The 20,151-nt window shown below is 41.0% G+C and overlaps 1 protein-coding gene across 2 annotated transcripts in view; it reads right to left on the bottom strand.

Moving 5' to 3' along the window:
* Nucleotides 1–20,151, bottom strand: part of HOOK3 (hook microtubule tethering protein 3) — a 94,209-nt gene that overhangs the window by 73,816 nt on the left and 242 nt on the right. For both annotated transcript variants that reach the window (XM_074931840.1, XM_074931841.1), the window contains exon 2: nt 4,800–4,885. In XM_074931840.1, the coding sequence (XP_074787941.1) occupies nt 4,800–4,885 (86 nt within the window). The remainder of the gene's footprint in view (nt 1–4,799; nt 4,886–20,151) is intronic.

Here is a 20,151-nt window from a genome sequence, read left to right as displayed (position 1 = left end):
GTATTAGGCCTATGTTCCCATCTCTCTCTCATGTTCAGGGAAACAGACAATGTTTGGCTATTCTGCAACCATTGGTATCTACTGCAAAAATCTGGAGTCATCTTCAGTTACTACAAAAAAAAGACAAAGACAAACCAAACAACCACAATAACATTTTCCTTCAAAAATTGTTCATATGTTAACATTCCTGTTTTACAATTCAAGATCAGCTTGTTGCTACTCTTCAAAAGTTTATCTCAACAGGAATGCAGTGAGAATCAAGGCATTCACAGCAATGCATGAGAATCAATGTATTCGTAGCGTAAGAATGCAAAATGTTAAATCTGGAGCACAATTATCAGAAAGTAAGACAGCCAAATACTGATTTTGTCAGGTTCAAATTATTACTGAGGACACAGAGAAAGAACTTTAAACTGCTTAGTTGGTATTTACATATAAACTGGGTAAACTAAACAATTCCTGCATTCAGTATCAGCACGGCAATTGCTAAAGGAAATACTTTTAAAACATGCTACAGAAATGCAGCATATCTATTGTATGTCTCTTTTTAAAGCTTCAGATCATCAACTGAAATCAGTATCTCAGCAGTATTCCTTTCTTAATACCGAGGCAGTATTTCAAGTCATGGTAGTACCAGGCTAAAACAGTAAGGTTATTGAGGAGCCTTTGACACTGAAGTTTCATTTTGGTTTGTATCAAGGTATATTATGTTTTAAATCCAAATTCTGTCTTTGAACTAGTCAGTCAAGAATAGATATAGTTATTAACTGTCGGCCCATCATTAAGTTAAGTGAAACCTGTACCCTATGAAAAACAACAAAAGTTCAAGACAGATGAATACTCATATTAAATATGTCACTACTATATTTTTTCTAAATGCTCTGAAAACAAATTTATAGATGATTATGCTGAAATCCTGACTTACTGTAAAGTTTACTGAACACACAATTTATATGGTCACCACGTTTTTATACTCCAGCAGGTAAAAAAAAATTATATCTTTCCAACCCTAAAAAAGAGGAACAGTATCAAATTTATGTTGTATTTACCTCCAGACTTGTAAACCTGATATTCAGACCAGAAAACTTACATATGAGCCAATTTAAATGCTGGGTTGGAATACCATTTCTGCTGGAGGGTGTGGTGTTGTGTCATCTTTTGTGTACCAGCAAAATAGATTAAAACAGTAGAAAGGCTGGTTCAATTACTCTGAAGCAAGAGAACTGATGACATTACTCAAAATTAGTTTTGACTAATGCAAAAATACATAAGGATTGGATAATTCTTGTAACTGACACCTCATCTTCCTCACAGAAAGAGAAATTAAGTGCATAAAGAAACTTTGCAGCATTTACTTCTTCTTCAAAGTTTCAGGTAGGAAATTAAGACTGTTCTCTAAGCTTCCAGGATTCTATGCTCCAGATCTTACCTTTCCACATGCTAAAAAGTGTTCCCTTGAGATATTTGACTACATAGGAATTCCTCTTTCCCTATTTCTTCCTATTGAACTGGCAGCTTTTTTCTTTCACTAGGAGGAAGGCTCCTGCTCCACTGGAGGATTTGCAACCTCAAAACCGCTTCAGTGCCCTCATAGCTGTTAAGGTGCTAGGAGCTCTGTCAAATGAATCATCTGTGTTCAGTAAACCTGAGCCATGCAGCAGCACAAGAGGGAAGTGGCAAGCGTTAACAAGTGATGGAGGACCCTCATCTTCTGACTGACTCATCATCTGAGAAAGGTTGCTGCTTGCAAGGGGTTTGAATTAATAGCACTGTTGAAAGACTGCCAAAGCTTGTCCAGCCCTCAGACTGTTATTCCTTCTGCTCTTCCACCTGGGCACCAGCTGTACAGCTAGGGAAAACCAGAAAGTACCAAGTGGGATTACATGGCTGTGGAAGCTGTGGGCAAGGCCCAAGTGGTATTCTCTGCAAACGGGCCCAGCCTTATATACCAGAGATCGACAAGCCAGAAGAGCTGGCACCTTTGTTTTGAGCAGAAAATTTTCAGTTTCATTCTCCTGTTGGATTCCACCCAAAGCCTGGCCAGGGCTCAGGAGGGGAAATCACAGGAGTTTCTAACAAGGCCAGATACTTGGGTTCTAAAACTAAACAAGGGAAGTTGGATACATTCTCTCCTTACTACTGATTATATTTTGTCTAAGCCGCATCTTTCACTAGCGAGTTTACATACTTTGTTAATGATTACAGACTAAGTTGGCAGCTTCAGCTTGGGGCCTGTTGTTCAGGCTTCAGTATTTCAATGCTTTAGCACTTTTTACATCAGCATAAGTGGTTTGTTATAACTTAGTACAATACCTACTAGCACAATGGTTTTCAGTTATAAAATATACAGAATTCATCTACAGGTCAGCTCTAGCTTGGGCTGGTTGTCCAAGCCTTAGCACTTCAAGCAGTTAGTGGGAAGGGATTGAGGAGCAGACCGATCCTGCAGGACAACAGCCAGCTGTGAACTGGTATTGGCAGCAGGGTTTTCGTTTCTATGACCATAGAACCCTCTTTTGAGAATCAAGGACAGCTTGGAAGAGATGGGATCCACCTGACTATGGTGGGCAGGAGCATCTTCGCCAACAGGCTGGCTGACCTGGTAAGAACAGTTTTAAACAAGAAACAACAGAGGAGGGAAAATACATTCAACCATCAAGTGACAAAGTCATGGACTCTGCTGGCAAGCAAAGGGTGTGGGACGACATGAACAAGAGGTACCTCGTGGTCGACAAAACAAGGCTGAAGTGGGGTCATCCCAAGCATATGCACATAAATAAGGAAACGCCTGAAGAAAAACACTACAGGGAAGGCTCTCATTCTTGGGAATCAGCAATACTAGATGTACATGTGAAGTGCCTGTGCACTAATGCATGCAGCACAGCAAACAAACAAAAAGAAAGAGCTCTGTGTGTGTAGTTACAAATTGAAAATGACTCAAGTGTCAGGCTTAAAGGGTTATATGAGCAGCAGCATGAAGTCTAGCTGGGAGGCCATTCCACTAGCAGCACAACCAAGGGGTCAGTATTATTAAATGTAGTGACCTAGATGATGGGACAGAGTGCAAGTTTTCAGATAATACAAAACTAGAAGGAGTGTGTGATACACCTGATAATTGTGCTGCCATTTGAAGGACCTTGACAGGCTTGAGCAACAGACTGACAGGAGCATTACACATTTCAGCAAAGGTATGTGCAAACCCCATACACCAGTATATGCTGGGGGCCGACCAGTTGGAAAGCGGTTTTGCAGAGAAGCTTGGTAGAAACCAAGCTGAACACATTCTAGCAATGTGTCCTTGTAGCAAAGGTAGACAACCACATCCTGGGCTGCACTGGGAAGAGCACTGCCAGCAAGCCAAGGGAGGTACTACTCAGCTTTGGTGAGACCACATCTGAAGTGCTATGTTCTGGGCTCCCCAGTATAAGACAGACGTAGATATACAAGGAAGCTCAGCAAAGGGCAATTAAGGTGATTAACGGATTGGAGCATCTGTCATACCAGGTGAGACTGAGTGAACTGTGTCTGTTGAGCCTTGAGAAGGGTCAAGTGGGCTCTTACCAGTCCTGTGTATAAACACCTGATGGCTCCTTCTTTATACCCTCACATAATATTCTCAGTGGTGTTCAGCAAACAGACAAGAAGCAGTGGGTACAGACTGAAAAACAAGTACTTTCATCTGAACATGAAGAAAATAATGCCATCAGATTTTTTTGTTTGGTTGGTTGGTTTTGATTTTTTTTTTTTTTAAACTGTAAGGGCAATTGAATTTTGGAATAAGTAGCCCCAAGGGGCTGTGGACTCTCCATCCTTCCATATACTCAAAATCTGACTGGACACAATCCTGGGGCAACTTGCTTTGAGCCGGTGAGTTGGATTAAAGAGTCCAAAGATGCCTTTCAAACTCCACTAGTCTATGATTCTTTGACGCAAACCAGAAGAACTCTAACAGAAAGCTGTTCATATCTATTGTGCACCTGTCCAGTCTTCATTTTCAACAAATTACATAGAAAACATTTTATTCTGCATTTAGACCCAGGACAGTATCCTCTTCACGTTAAAAGGAATCTTTGTTTAGAAAACCAGCTCTGTAGTAACTGGCATGCTCAGTTTCCTGACTTTGGTAAATGATCCTTAAGTTTCTAATGAACAATAAAAAATTGTTTCTGTGAAAACAGGTAAGTCTGCGTATAGCCACATTTCAGATGCAAATGTGTAGTCCCCAGAAACATCCTAGATTACACTGAGATGCTGAACTAATGTAATGCATTTTATCCTATTTGATCTTAAAGTTCAAACAAACAAAAACATTATCTAGTAACAGCTATTATTCTTTCACCTGCTTTCAAGAACATAGCATCTTTGTAAACAACTAAACTGACAGTTCCCTTTAGTGTATCACAGAAGTTTTATTGCATTAAACTAATTCTAACATTACTGATATACTGACTGTATTTTCAAGCAATGATCAAAGCCAATACCTTACCTTGCACCAGTTCCAACTTTTTTAAAGTTCGAATTTGTAAACTTGGTTTTAATCCAACTTACTTCCCAGTAAACTCAAACTTGAATAAATACATCCCTAAGACAAAACCTTTCTTTTTGCATTTAAGACAGTTATCTGAAAACTATAGAGAAAAAACTTACTGGTCATGTTGCAGGTTAAAGTACTATCTAAACACAGAAAAAGCCATGTCCTTATGCAATACCAGTGTAATTTGAACTAAATTACACTTAAATACAGAAAAATGCAGAGATAATAAAATTGTATTTCATTCATCAAATAAAAAATTTCTTACATTTTTTGAAGAACCTGGGCCATCACAACCCCATTCGTTAAATCTTCCACAGTCTGGCATGGTGCCTCAACATTAAACGTCTGGATCTGGGGGAAAAAAGAAAAGGTTATCTTCTTTCACTTCAATGTCAAGGGATTTTCGAAAGTTTAAAAAAAATATGCTAACAAAAAGCAGATAGACAGAATAAACCTCACATGTTTAGTGTACATGTTAGGAATTAAGAAGCTTTAGGTTAACTAGAAATCAAGGAAAATAACTGCTCTCAGGGCTTTGCATCTTTGTTTTCACAGACTTGTAAACTTCGCTACACATTAACATCAGTACATTCTCCAAAAGGGAAATTTTCCACAGCATCTTCTCATTTAGAAAGTCACTGGGCCTGCTGTTCTCCCACTCGAGTACTTCTAGAGCATATATTCAAGTATGGTCTCCACAAGCATGCTAAGAAACTCAGCTTTTAGAAATAACACTGATCACACAAAACTCTCGCAGGGTCGCGACAGCCAGAAGATCAAAAATAGAGGGACATACATACTCCAGACTTCACTACTTTGTACTATCAGATGAAAAAGGAGAGCACAATGCTATTAAACCAAGATGCACAGTCTTGGCTGTTTTGTAACTAATTTTGTCATCATATTTCCCCAATACTTTATGCACAAGAAAAGGTCAAAACTGTCATTAAGGCTCAGGTAATCAGTCTGAACTCTTTTCCCCACAGTCACCCATGCAAGATTGCCATTGAGGGCATAATGCTTTTCCTAGTAAAATGAAGATTTTTTCATACTAAAGAATGACTAATTATATGACTTGTTTCTTGACATACATTTAAATTTTATAATAAATGTCTTTGCATAGGAAAGGAATACATAGGATAATATTTCAAATTTATGCTACAAAACATTTATTCAGCTCTTAAAACAAAGGAACTATATCCTTTTCGTACCCTTCAGATATACAAGAGTTACGAATTTTCTTTAAAAAAAAAATCTTACATTAAACAACTTTACAAATTTATGTCACACTCCTATACCATTCTCATACTTCTACAAAATGCTAAACCACTCTAAGAAACAGCAGAGTTCATTTTTCAGAAGGGAGAAGAATGATAAGAATGTGGCAGTGTAGCAGCAGAGTCCAGCTGTGAAGACAAAGAACCAAGTATTTTTGTGTGTGTGCCTCTAAACAGCTATTCAATAGCAGCTGTTAAAACACTGCCCTTCCTGTGTACTGTGATGTGCTTCCTCCTGGAAGACTTCTCTCTCATATAGCTGCAAGTGCTCCTGCTTCTGGAGAGTCTGCAATACTGTCCCCAAACCCGTAAATTAATTCCCATTCCCTGTTATGATTTTTTTTTTCTCTATTTCTTGTACCACTACATGAAGCCTTGACATTAAGCCTGAGGGAACAGATGCCAATCAGAGGGACATGGACAAACTCGAGAAGTGGGTCCATATGAAACTCATGAGGTTCAACAAGGCCAAGTACAAGGTCCTGCACATGGATTAGGGCAATGCCTGGTATCAATATAGGCTGAAGAATGAAGAGATTGAGAGCAGCCATGTGGAGAAGAACTTCAAGGGTACTGGTGAGAAAAAAAATCGGATGTGAGTTGGCAATGTGGTCTTGCAGCCCAGCAACCCATCCTGGGCTGCATGAAAAGAAGGGTGGCAAACAGGTCATGGGAGGTGATTCTCCTCATCTACTCTGCTCTGGGGAGACCCCACATGGAGCACTGCATCCAGCTCTGAAGTCCTCAGCACAAGAAAAATGAACCTGCTGGATCAGGTTCAGAGGAGGCCCAACAAGAATGATCAGGGGAATGAAATACCTCTCCAGCAAGGACAAGCTAAAGGAACTGGGGTTGCTTAGCCTGGAGAAGAGAAGGCTCCAGGGAGACCTTATTGTGGTCTTTCAACACTTAAAAAGAGCTTACAAGACAGATGGTAACCAACTTTTTAACCAGGCCTGTAGCAATAAGACAAAGGGCAATAGTTTTGAATTAAAGGAGGATAGATTCAGACTGAATATAAGGAAGACATTTTTTATAAAGAAGGTGGTGAAACACTGGAACAGGTTGCCCAGAGAGGTGGTAGATGCCCCATACCTGGAAACATTCAAGTTCAGCTTGGATGGGGCTCAGAGCAACCTGATTTAGTTGAAGATCTCCCTGCTCATTGCAGGGATGACCATTAACAGTCCCTTCCAATCTAAACTATTCTGATTCTATCATACAAGAGTATGGGGAAAAAAAAACACCAACCACTTGGCTCTATCACTAGCCCTTGTAGGCCTTCACACCTTCCATCAACTATCATATAATGAGAAAAAAAAGGTTTTATTTCATCTTATTAAATATTAATCCAGACCTCTGATTCACATGGCCATGAATATGAGCTGTCCATTTTTATACAAACTTTAAAGTAAGGAGTAGCAGGTGACTGTTCCAATGCAAGGCTATCGCTGGCAACTAAATAATTGCTGCAGGAAGTCAGAACCTTAGAAAATCTGAGTCACAGTTCTGGATTATATATATAACTAGAGAAGATTTGTTAGCTACTAGGGGTAGGAGGCAGAAATGTACTTCATGAAAAGTACTCTTGGTATGAAGGTGTAGAAGAATTTTAAATATAACCTCTGATATATTTGAAATAGATTTTAAGACCAAGTAAAATGTGTTCAGGACTTAGCTATCTTGTAATATTATCAAAGCAACCAGACTGTTGCTCAACAGGCCTGACAAGTGTTCTTAGCCTGTTCCTTGCATAGTCCCAACACAAGGCTGGTTTAAAACCCAGTCAAGATAATCATATAAAGACAATTTTAACAAAGGATAATTAATTGACTAAGCACAGGTGTTTTGCTAGATTAAGAAAATTTAGTATATAGAAACTGCTTGCTCCACCTAAGCTTTTAATAGAACATCTGGAAGTCTTTCTCAGAATTGTGCAAGATGAAGATTGGTGGAAGGAAGATGAAGAAGATGATGACCCAAAAGATGACACTGAAACTGAAACAAGGATTGGAACCAGAAGAGAAGAATTCAGGGGACTGTAGCGAACTTTAATAAATTATGAGAATCAAGAACTAAAAGGTTGAGTGGAAACTTAGAGAGACTTTGGATTTAGGTAATAGATTTAAAAACAGTAAATAAACTGCACAAGTCCTTCAGACATTTGCCATTCACTGTGGTGTTGGCCCAACTCTGAGTTGTTAATAAAGCAAACCTAGAGATACCCACGTCTGGTCATTCTATTTCTTCCTTGAACAGAATGTCAAAGAACTGGACAAACAGTTCTCAAAGACAGTAGCTAAAGACCAGGATAAAAGTTATGACAGGGAATCTAGCATCCCATGAAGCTGGAGGAAAATAAAAAAAAGTAATCTAAAAACCAACAAAGCCTCAGCTCTTTTTCCACCAAAGATAAAAAAGCTCTCCAGCAGCTTTCCCTTCTCAACACTAAGAGTTAATGAAAGACCTATTCTTTGCACAGTGATTATATACACAGCTTGCTTTTGATTGTTGGTGCAGTTGCCTAACAGACCTTTTATGTATTCTCTCATAATAGGGTAGCAAATGTAACACCCATCTACAAGAGAGGCAGAAAGGAGGATCCAGGAAACCAGGGAAGGTCATGGAGCAGGTCACCTCGAGTGCCATTACAAGTCATATAATGGACAACCAGGGGATCAGGCCCAGTCAGCATGGGTTTATGAAAGGCAGGTCCTGCCTGACAAACCTGATCTCCTTATATGACAAGATAACCCAACTATTGGACGAGGGAAAAGCTGTGGATATTGTCTACCTGGATTTTCGAAAAGCATTTGACACAGTTCCCCGCAGAATTCTCATAGAAAAAATGGCTGCCCATGGCCTGGATGAGCGTACGGTCTGCTGGGTCAAGCACTGGCTGGATGGATGGTCCCAGAGAGTGGTGGTCAGTGGAGCTAAATCCAGCTGGTGGCCTGTCACAGGTGGTGTTCCTCAGGGCTCGGTGTTGGGACCATTTCTGTTCAACATCTTCATTGATGATCTTGGTAAGGACATAAGAGTGTATCATCAGTAAGTTCACAGATGACACCAAGTTAAGCGAGAGTGTCGCATGAGGACTGGGAGGCTCTGCAGAGAGACTTGGATACATTGGATCGGTGGCCAATGTCAACGGGATGACATTGCCTTCAACAAGGCCAAGTGCCAGGTCCTGCACTTGGGCCACAACAGCCCCCTGCACGGCTACAGGCTTGGGGAGGTGTGGCTGGAGCTGTCTGGGAGAGAAGGATCTGGGGGTTCTCATTGACAAGCAGCTGAACACAAGCCAGCAGTGTGCCCAGGTGGCCAAGAAAGCCAACGGCATCCTGGCTTGTGTCAGAAACAGTGTGACCAGCAGAAGTAGGGAGGTGACAGTCCCCCTGTGCTCTGCACTGGTGAGGCCACACCTGGAGTGTTGTGTCCAGTTTTGGACACCTCAATACGAGAGAGATATCGAGGTGCTGGAGCGAGTGCAGAGGAGGGCAATGAAGCTGGTGAAGGGCCTGGAGAACAAATCCTATGAGGAGCGATTGAAGGAGCTGGGACTGTTTAGTCTGAGGAAGAGAAGGCTGAGGGGAGACCTCATCACTCTCTACAGCTACCTGAAAGGACAGTGTAAAGAGGTTGGTGCTGGTCTCTTCTCACAGGTGATTAGCGATAGAACAGGAGGGAATGGCTTTAAACTGCAACAGGGGAGGTTCAGACTGGGCATTAGGAAAAAATGTTTCAGAGAAAGAGTGGTCAGACAGTGGAACAGGCTGCCCAGGGAGGGGGTGGAGTCACCATGTCTGGATGTGTTTAAGGGTGGTTTAGATGAGATGCTGGGGCATATGGTGTAGGGGAGAACTTTGTAGAGTAAGGCTGATGGCTGGACTCAATCTCAAGGGTCTTTTCCAACCTGAATGATTTTGTGATTCTGATTCTGTGATTCTGTAATCTTCATCAGAGGTTCTTAGCAGATAAAACAGTGTGACTAGTTACGTTATGCGCAAACACAACAAAAGTTAGCACCCAGTTTCCAGTTAGTTCTTTATCAGAGCAAAGTACTCCCCAATTTATAAATGATCCTTCAGAAGTATTTACCCACTGCTTCCCTACATTTTTGGAATTGACTATGCTACCTTACAACCAGCTGGCACGTAGAGCCTAGAACAATTCTGTAGCTCTGTGATCTGTTTCTTCTGTAGTGATAAGACAGGGAGAAGCAGCTAAAAGGACTAAGAACAAGAAGATAACCACCCTCACTGGGTTGGATGTGAATCACTACTCAAGCCATTAGCAAGAACACTTGAAAGAAGAAAGTGGCAGCAAAGATTAAGGAGTGTTAGATGTGGTAGATGGAGGAAGCAAGCAGTCGATTCAATGTGAATGATAGAGCAAGCTTCAACTTTACTGAAAGAAATCACACCTTATATAAGCACTAACTATAATTATGCACACTACTCACAAATCTATTAGATACATCTAAAAGGCTACATTATAATATCCCAGCCCCTTGTGGCATTTCAGGTATGTCACAACATCCTCCTTCCTCTGGCCTGCCTTTTTTCCCAAGGTTGTTTTTCATTATACTCAAGGCCGTTGTGTACCTCAGTTTCTCTCTTTGTTAACATAACAGTCCTTTGTTAGCATAACTGAGCCCTGAATCTCTTTCCTTGTTAGTATAACTGTACCCTGGTTTTTTTCCTTTGTTTACCTCAGATGGCTGTAATCAGCTCCTGCACAGACCCATGACCTTGTTCTGCAAGCCATTCTCCAACAGTTAGATAACTCTGTCCTCATACATTCATCCAATATTACCTATGAGATCTTCAAGAATATAAGTAAAACAAATTTCACTCAGCTTAAGTGTCAGCAGGAAACCAGACCATTACTTTTTTTTCAGGGTGGTGAGCTAATTATGTGATACAGAAAGCTGTTCTTCCTCAGATACCAAATTCCTCTGTTGAGCCACACCTGTCATAATGAGAATTGGATTCCTATCTTACAACCAGATCCTGTGCTTCCGGACAATTTTGAGGTTTCTTCACCCATTTTTCTACTCACAGTTGCAAGCACTGCTAACTTCTGCTTGGACAGTCATGCCATAAGCTATTTTTTCATGCCTTCCAAGACAGCAGCAGACTGCCTGAAACAAAGGGGATCCAGGCTCTCCAACAAGCAACAGTTTTATCCAGGATTTGAATTTCCAGAGTTTTTACTGATTTTTAGGTTGTCAGACTTTCCTTATTAAAATCTCAAGAGTTACTTTTCAATCCAGCCATAACATTAGGCACTCAATTAGCCAAACAATGAAATGGCAAGGTCTTTACATTACTGTCCAGGGTGGGGATTCTTTCAGGGATAAGGAGTTGAGTGTTACTTTCATTAATTTCCTTCTTGTTTTACACATACCATGTTTGACCCCAAATACCTGAACAGGTCATGAAAGATCTCAGTCAAAATATTTCATTCATAGTTTAAATTAAAGATTAAACATTTCCTTTGCAGAAACACAATGCAGAAAGTAGAGACATCTTGACTAAAGCTGACTTACTAAAGGACTTGTGAGATGAGAGAGTCATGACAGCATAAACCAGTTATTACTGCACTATTTTGGCATTGCCAGTAAATTGCTGCTAACTACAGTGTTCAAGTACGACACATTATTAAGATACAATGAACCAAGTCTCAAGTCTGAATGGTGTTTACTTTAACCATTTCAGAAACATCCATGGGAAGACAAACTAATCCACCAATGCCTAGGGAGAAAATGATTGTATTCCTGTTTTCAGCTGAAAGCCAGATAAGCCAGCTGATGAAAAAGAATACTACACAGCATTTGTGATTAAGATAAAATGAAAATATGATATGTAATAGGAAGGCCTAACACAGCACTGTAAACAACAGTTCTTTCCAAGCTTTCATCTAGTTAATCGTATTTTATATAAAAGTAATATTTACCATTGATACTTTCTCTTTTCTCAAAATACAAGCTATTAGGAAGTGCAAAACTGCCAAACATTACCTCAGTACACCCACATTTATAGGATACATAAATTCATACTCCACCAAGCACCAATGAATGTTAGAAACCACAAAGAGTGCCTTTTAAGACCAGAAACATTTTCTGATGGAAGAAAACAAATGGCAGGGTTTATAGGATGTGAGCCACCGGCTTCCTCTGCTGATCAGAGTGCAAAAATTTCCATCTCTACTATCCAGAGTTGGCAAAAGAACATAATTAAAGTGATGTCTGTAGGATATCTTCCGTTTTCAGCACTCTGGCTCACAGAAACCTAGCTGATAATGCAACCTGTAGAACTGGGATGGAACACATTAAGTTTCACCAAAGGTGTTCTCTAAAAGTAGATGTTAAATACAAACAGCAGAACAGTGCTCAATAAACCAAAAAGCAAAACTCTCCTTATCCTGAACGAAGACTGTTAGGCTACTAGAAAACTAAACAGGACCAGGCAAATGTGCCCAAATTTATCCATACTAAGGTACAGGACATGCAGCAAGGCAAGCTTCTATTTGCATAAGGCAAAGCAAAGTCCATTAACTTCTTGGCTAGTGGTTAGCTAGAAAAAATTTGCATACTAGTAGCCCAAATTTATACATATTTAGAATCATAGTATGGTTTGGGTTAGAAGGACCTTAAAGATCATCTAGGTAAAGACTATCTGCCATGGGCAGGGACACCTTCTACTACAGATTGTTCAAAGCCCCGTCCAACCTGGCCTTGAACGCTTCCAGAGAGGGGGCAGCCATGACTTCTCTGGGCAACATGTTCCAGTGTCTCACCACCCTCACAGTAGAGAATTTCTTCCTTACATCTAATCTAAATGCCACCCCTTTCAGTTTAAATCCATTATCCCTCATCCTATCACTACACTGCCTAATAAAGACCCCTCCCCATCTTTCCTTTAGGCCTCCTTTAAGTACTGGAAGGCCACTATAAGTTCTCCCCTGACCTTTCTCTTCTCTAAACTGAACAACTCTCCCAGCCTTTCCTCATAAGGGGGTGCTCCAGCCCCCCCAGTTCATTTTCATGGTCCCTTGCAAAACACAGAAAAAGAGTAACAACTATTTAAAGCCCAGAACTTCACTTCCCTGCATGTATACCTAGATGAAAAGTACCATCTCTATTGACAGGTGGATTAAAGAACTCCAAACCAAGTTCTTGTGAAGGTGAATCCAAGAGCACTAAATTCTACTGAAATATCATCTGCAAAAAATTCCACAGTGTGAAAATAATCTTTAACAGGATAACAAGAGTAAGAAAAACTTAGCAGCTAAAAGACAGTATTCAGAGAGAGTTGGCAGTAAGTTTTCATCAGGCTAAGAGATTTCAGAATTAACAGATTCTAGAACTGGTAACACAGATGTATAGCACACCACTAAATTTAGCATTATCTTGCAGTTCTCCATTTCTATGATTTATATTTCAGCAAACATTTTCCTGAACTTCGTGGAGACTGTGTAAGTATGCAGAACAAAATTTTTCAGAGGCTGACCAAAATGATTCCTTAAGAAAGACAGGAGCCACCATAGAGCAGGCTACCATCTTTTAGCATTGTCCATAAACCAAAATCAACTAAACCATGCCAGCGTGATCAAGTCCTGCTGGTCTTTCTTTTCCTAACCACCAAGGAGGCAGTAGAATTGATAACAACAGTATAATCCCTGTTGCAGTTAAACACAAGCTTACTTCTGTTTATCCCTATCCTGATGTAAAACTATGGATACCTTGCTGCCATGGCAAATTCACTTGAAGGTTTATCTTATGTAATCCAGAAATGTAGGAAAGGCTATAACCCATTTAATACTTTGCAACTCTGGAATGAATAAAATACGAATGCTCACTTCCCAGATATAATGCCCCCAAAACATACATCACATGGGGTACAAACACCCAACTGTTGTTTAGCTTACGTACCTAAACTTGGCTGCTGTGAGAGACTGATCTCTGAAGTCAAGGGGACTTCTGCAGGATACAAAGAACTACACTGACAGTGTAGGGTGCACTTGAAGAGAACCTAGCAGCTAAATGGCATGAAAGAGACAAATTCTGAAGCACATTGTCATCAGATTTACAATGCATCTTTTTATGCAATATTTGCTCCACTACGTGCACCACTCCAAAAACACCTCCTGTGTGTCCCCTCTGAAAAGATGCCATCCCTTTGTGGACCCAACCAGTCCATTCAAACACTTGCATTCATACGGAAGCTTTTGCCTGCCACATGCAGGAGTGGAGTGCTGGCTGGACTCCTCCTACCTTTAACATTAGAGAGCTCTTCCCTCCACCAAAACCTTCCTCCTCCATTCCACACTGCCTCTTGTTCATTGCCCTGAATGAGAAGTACCAAGTAACTCAAAAGAATAACTGAGTCATACATGGCAAAGTAAAGCAGCCAGGAAAACAGCACATGCATACTCTGCAGGGCAGGAAACCACTACCACTAGTTCAGGGACAGAGTTAATCCTTTCACCTTCCTGTGTGGCAGGAGCTGCCAGGCTGTTGGCAACAAATGCCACAAGAAGGTCACTACTACCTCCCTTCCCTTCAATTCTAGCCACACAGTCCTGCCTTAACCTTGTGGTAGTATTAGCTGCTGTGTGGCCAATAACTTGACTGGGGTTTTTTTAAATCAATGACTAGGACTTGCAAATTAAATTGATTAAGCAACCCTGGACTTAGGCTCTGAAGCTGGAGGCAAACTGAAGTTATTAAGTCTTTCTGATCTATCACAGTACTCAGCTCAGCCAAAAAAGCAGACAGCAGCAAGTGCAATTGAGTCTGGGGCCCCTCTTCTTCTCCCTCCTGTGCTCCACAACTTGGAAGTCTGCAATTGCTCTACCGAAGCCAAACAAATTGCAGCAAAGACTTTCAATGGTCCAGGAAAAGAATGTCAGAATATTATCTTCCAGCTCAAGGGCTCAAAATGGTCTCACAGTAAGACAAAGATAATTGTGCAAAATTCACAATTTGACTTCATCTCTTTGAAATAACTAAGTATTTCAAAAAGAAGACAGAAACAGGTTTCTCTCCTCACCTCCCACCTTGAGATTAACACAAAAGTTGTTTCCTTTATAGTGCTTAAGGTTCCCAGTTCTCAGCAGCAAAATCTGTTTCTTTTCCAAACATCTCACAATTCCCCCCAAAAAATGGAGGGGCAGAACTGGAAGCTGAAATTGAGCACAAACTGAATCACATGTAAGTGGTTTTCTTCTTCAGAGAACTAGCAATTGTTATAAATGTACCGCTCCTATAGAGCAGCTCTTCAGAAAGGAGTAAATTGAAAAAGGCAGGATTTGGGACGAGGTCCCAAAGAATACTGTGTCAAAACACACACATGAAGAATAATGCCTGCACCTCCAAATTCTGTGTTCAGCCTTCCTTCCGGTTATTGACTTAAAAGAAGGGTGGAGAGTGAATACATACAAACTGTATCTTATTATCTATATTTATCATATTCATATATTATCTACCTTACATTACTTGCTCTACAATCTTTAAGAGAAGCCTCTGCTTGACCTCTCAGCAATAGGTCAGAAAAATCCCTCTAACCTAATAGTGGTGCTAGACACCTCAGCTCCTTCATACATAGTGAATGATATGCTCAAAATATCACTCTTAGAAAACTATCCCTAAAAAGGTGAAGCAACAAATTCTTTACCATCTTGGTGAGAGGTCATAAAAAAATCAAAAAGGTTGCTCAACCTACTGGTCTGTCACAGCAGATACAGGGACTGTGATCTGCCAGATACCTTGATCCGTGCTTCACAACTGCCAGTAAGCGGTTTTTCTTCCCCTCTGTCTTAACAGCAACATATTCAAACAGAACTCTCTTCTTGACCTGCTGTCATCACCAGCACAATCAGCTACTGAAATCTGATGTTTACTTCAAGAGCTAAGAGATGCTGATGTGATGATATCATCAGAAGAAAATGAAACCCTGCAACTTTGTGGTCAATGACCAAGGATTGAAAGAAAAGTTTAAACAGGCTTAGCAAGTCTCCTACAATCTTGGCATCTACAAGAAAGCAGATTGCACAAGGATCAAGAACAACATAGTCTAAAAAGAAGGTAACTAGACAGTAGGTGAAAAAACAGTTTTCCTCATAAAGTCCAGCAGGTTTGATCCCCTCTGAAAAGGGTGCCTACAAAGCATTTATAAGCAGTCTTCTTGGGGAATCAAAATCTGTTTCAGCACTTGCTGACATGGTGTCTGTATTTCATACTGATACAGACAAATCCTTTCAGTTGAGGATAGGCCACCACACAGAAGACAGATATACACTCTACTGAGATTTTTCAGCCAAAAAGGAGAAATGTCAAAAGATTATACCACATAAATGGCCAGAGTGCTTATAAAATGGAGGGTGCTGAAACAGGAGCCTTGTACAGTGTTTACAAAATTCTCATTTATCATAAAAGTTTTAACATGTCTACCACAGAAACTATATTTGGCCTTGAGTGTTGGAAGAGAAAGAAGGCAAGATGCAGCTTGGTGGAGGCAGCACATGTCAAAATAAAGAGATATTTATCATAATGAAGGAAAGAAAGTTCATGACATCTCCACAGCAATCTGCAACTTACAACCAGACAGCTGTGACCTCTGAGGAATCCTGCTGTTTACATACCAATGCTAAGCAATCTTTTCAGTATCGCATCTTAGTCTATATTAAAAAATAAAATTTCTCAGATTACATAGCAAAAGCCTGTAGCCATCACACTGATTTCATCAATAGACATATTAAAGTGTAACTGCCACACGCATGTTTGACAGCTTTCTATGTTTTAAGAAATGACTCAGTGATATACCTAAGTTAAAAGCACTCCTGACACTACATACAAAGCAAAAGAAAATAAAAATCCATGTGTTCCTATGTGGACCACTCATAAGTTTTAAACAGAAAAGTGAATCTGTATTAGATATGGTGAAACAATTTCAGGATCACTGCAGGTTTACCTCACAGTCACATTCTTCCAAACTGCTTTGGCTGCAATGCAGCTTGGATAACCATACCACAATGTCTAGAATAGTCTCAGAAGAGGCTACTGGGAGATTTTTGGTAGAGTAATAGTTCTGCAATTACAGTAGGCTCCAAACACTGAACCAAAGTAGGTATAAATACCAACTTCGAGATGTCAGCAGCTGGGCTCCAGTTCAGTTTTGCTCAAGTTGCCACTACCCCGACTGCCTCAAAATACCATGATGGTCACCTGCTGAAGTGGTAGGAAGCAAGAGCTCTCTAAAATCTTGAACAAAAATGATTCAGGAACCCATTTGATGATGCTGTCGAAGAGGTAAAAAACCTGAAAATTACAACGCAGGCTAGAGTGTAACACCAAAAATGGGGTGTTAGTGAAGTATTAAAGAATAAACGAAAACACATTCACAGGTAAGCAGCCTAAAGATACCAGAACAGGAATCGCAGGCACGCAAGGTAAAAGGCTTGAGAGATTCATTAAAATCATGAGTTAGCAGAGGGAGGAGCAGTTTCATCTATCCTACAACCATCTGAGCAAACATTCAGTTTAGGCTGAACAGGTTCTCAGACTTGTGGAAGGCCTTTATCTACCCTACTTAAAACACAGACAAACCAGTTCAAGTACTTCTATATGAAGGTGAAAAAAGCAATCTGGGAGGTTAAACCAGTTCTTAAGAACAGGCAGCCTCTGTGTCATAATGGAGAAGATTGGCCATCCCAGGTATGCATAAATTACAATTGACAGCTCTGTTGTCCCATCTAAATGAACGGTTTCCCAAGAATCATTATGTGACTTGAGAGAAAGCCAGGCAAAATGTTCATACAGCTGGTTTCACTGAGGACTAAAAAACTTCACTGTCTCTTCTGCAAGTTTCATGTATCCTGGAATAAACTGAAACCACCTTTCTTCATTTTTTTTACTGAGTCTGTTTCAAAGTCACTTTCACACAAAAATACTGAAATGTAAAAATAATCTGTAACTCCACACATTCATCTAAGCAATGTGTTGACTAATTCTAATGCTATTTATGAAGGATTTACTAATATTTCTGCTAACCAAAAAAAGATGCAGTTAGTTCCTTGATTAGCTCTGATCTGATCTGAGGGGGTGAGAAGGTTAGAAATGTAAAGGGATTTGCATGGACAATTACTACAGACAGGACAAGACTCCACTGGATAGGTAAAACTTCAGGACCAAAGATTATAAATACTAAGTACTGTTCAAACATGACCATATGACTGAGTAATAATTCCTACAGGTGGTCAGGGCCATAGGACTTTTTCTGTTGCTGAGATTTCTCTCTCTAAGCTTTCCATTTTCTAGGACAGCTTTTTGGGCCAAGGTAATTTTTCTCAATGGTTTAGCTTATCTGAGAAAGCACAAATTATTTTCAAGGTTAACAGTAGTTTGGTGCTCAACAAATCAATTATCTCAACTGCCAACCTCATATGTGGCAAGGAAAAACTAACAAACAAATCACTTTTTTTTTTTTTATAATGCAAGAAAATCTGGGGAGATTTTCACTAACACTGAACAGACTTCATATAGATACACTTGTCCTCTTCAAGAGCTGGTGACTTATTTTCTATCAAGACTAAACCAACTTCCACCACATCTGAACATGTACAGAAGCTGATAAAACAATTATTTTTACCACATAAACCACTGGTTTGTACTATATTTAGCTGTACATAGAATTCTTTTGGGGAACAGGGAAGTAGCCACTGCCTTCTGACTCTGCATGTCATGATTTCCCTCACTAGCTAGCAAACACCTTAACCTTATGAAATTTTAATAACAACTTCATTGAAATATTAACACCTCAAAATCAAATGTGAACAGCATAGTTATGTAACAGAATACTGGAATATTTTTTGTTTTGAAATCTTTTCAGATTTGACCCAGACTTCTGCACAGATGCTATACTTCAACAAAATATTCTCAAGCCATCAACAATTTTGTTCAACTTTCCATTGGGTAATGGGTATGATCAACAGTTCAAATCACTCTCAACAGGCCAGTATCATACAAGAGAAAATGCAACCTCTTTCATGCTGTAGCAGCTTACACGTTTCAAGTACAGTAGTCTCACAGCCCTAAGAAAGAGGCAGTCTGTTGGCTACTTGGAAATCTGGGGGCTCAGGCACCTGCTGGGGCTGCAACCACTTGCTAGATAAGCTTTGAAGCTTATGCTTCTCCCATTGGCTCAACGGCTTTACTGCCAGAGAATACAAGAAAAGCGTATCTAAAGCAGCTAGAACAAAACTACATGGAAACTAGCAGCATATAGCAACAGATCTTCCTCCATCACTCCCCTGTAAACCTTCTTCTTTCTCCTACTTCTTCTTTTCTCCTCTCACAGCTTTAGCCAGCTCTGGCCTCGCAGACTAAATGTCTAGAAGCGGAAATCTGTTTCTCTTCAACAGTCAGTTGTACTCCAGAGTTTCATATAATGGGTATTTCCTTGGCAAATTTGCTTAAAGAGGGGGGAAAAACCCCCGAACCACCAGCCCCCGAACCAAATTCAGTGGTTCCAAACAGCTAACTAATAAATCAGCTGCTACAGAAATACAAGTTTCATGGCTATGTAACAGTCACTGCTCAGATTACGGAGTAGCTGCAAAGCCAGGTTCAATATCCACTACATTTTGGCTGTGCTGTGAATGACAGCACAATCTGAAGACGTCTATGGACGAAACTCCAAACATTAAAACGGCAAAACCCAATTCTTAGATTGATGCTGTATTATCTGCGACTTGACAAGTGAATTTTGTCTCCCAAGGCTCAAGCGCTAATTAAAAATACAGAGAGAAATACAGACAAAAAGTAAGTTTCTGAACGGAAAGCCTGCCGAGAGTAGCAGGCAGGTTAGAAAAACGCGGCACTGGCACAACGGAGCCAGGCCAGGAACGGCGCGGGTGGCGGAGGCAGGTTCAAAGCTACCAGCAGCACCTTGCCCACCGAGCCCGGGCGCACCGGCGGGGCACGGGGGCGCATCGGGGCGCGCTTCCTCCGGCCATGCCGGCGAAGGCCCCGGCCCCCACGCCGTGCAGGTCGCGGCGACGCAGGGCGCCGGTTCCTTTGTTCCCCCGACGCGGGGCAGAGCTAAGACGCGGAGGACACCCCCTCCCGCCCCGGGCAGCCACCAGACCGCCTGCCCCGCCGCGGCTGGAGGAGGCGGAGCAGGTTCTCCAGGGCTCCGGCGACGCGGGCCGGGCTGAAGCAGGCCCGAGCGCCAGGGCGCGGCCGGGCGGGGGCTGGGGAGGCAGAGCCAAGCCCCCATCTCCCGCCGGAGCAGGGCCGGCGGCGGGGGGGCGCGGGGCGGGGCGCGCACGAAG

The sequence above is a fragment of the Athene noctua genome, chromosome Z (genome assembly GCF_965140245.1).
Source record: "Athene noctua chromosome Z, bAthNoc1.hap1.1, whole genome shotgun sequence".
Classification (NCBI taxonomy): domain Eukaryota; kingdom Metazoa; phylum Chordata; class Aves; order Strigiformes; family Strigidae; genus Athene; species Athene noctua.
This window is presented reverse-complemented; position numbering and strand designations above follow the sequence as displayed.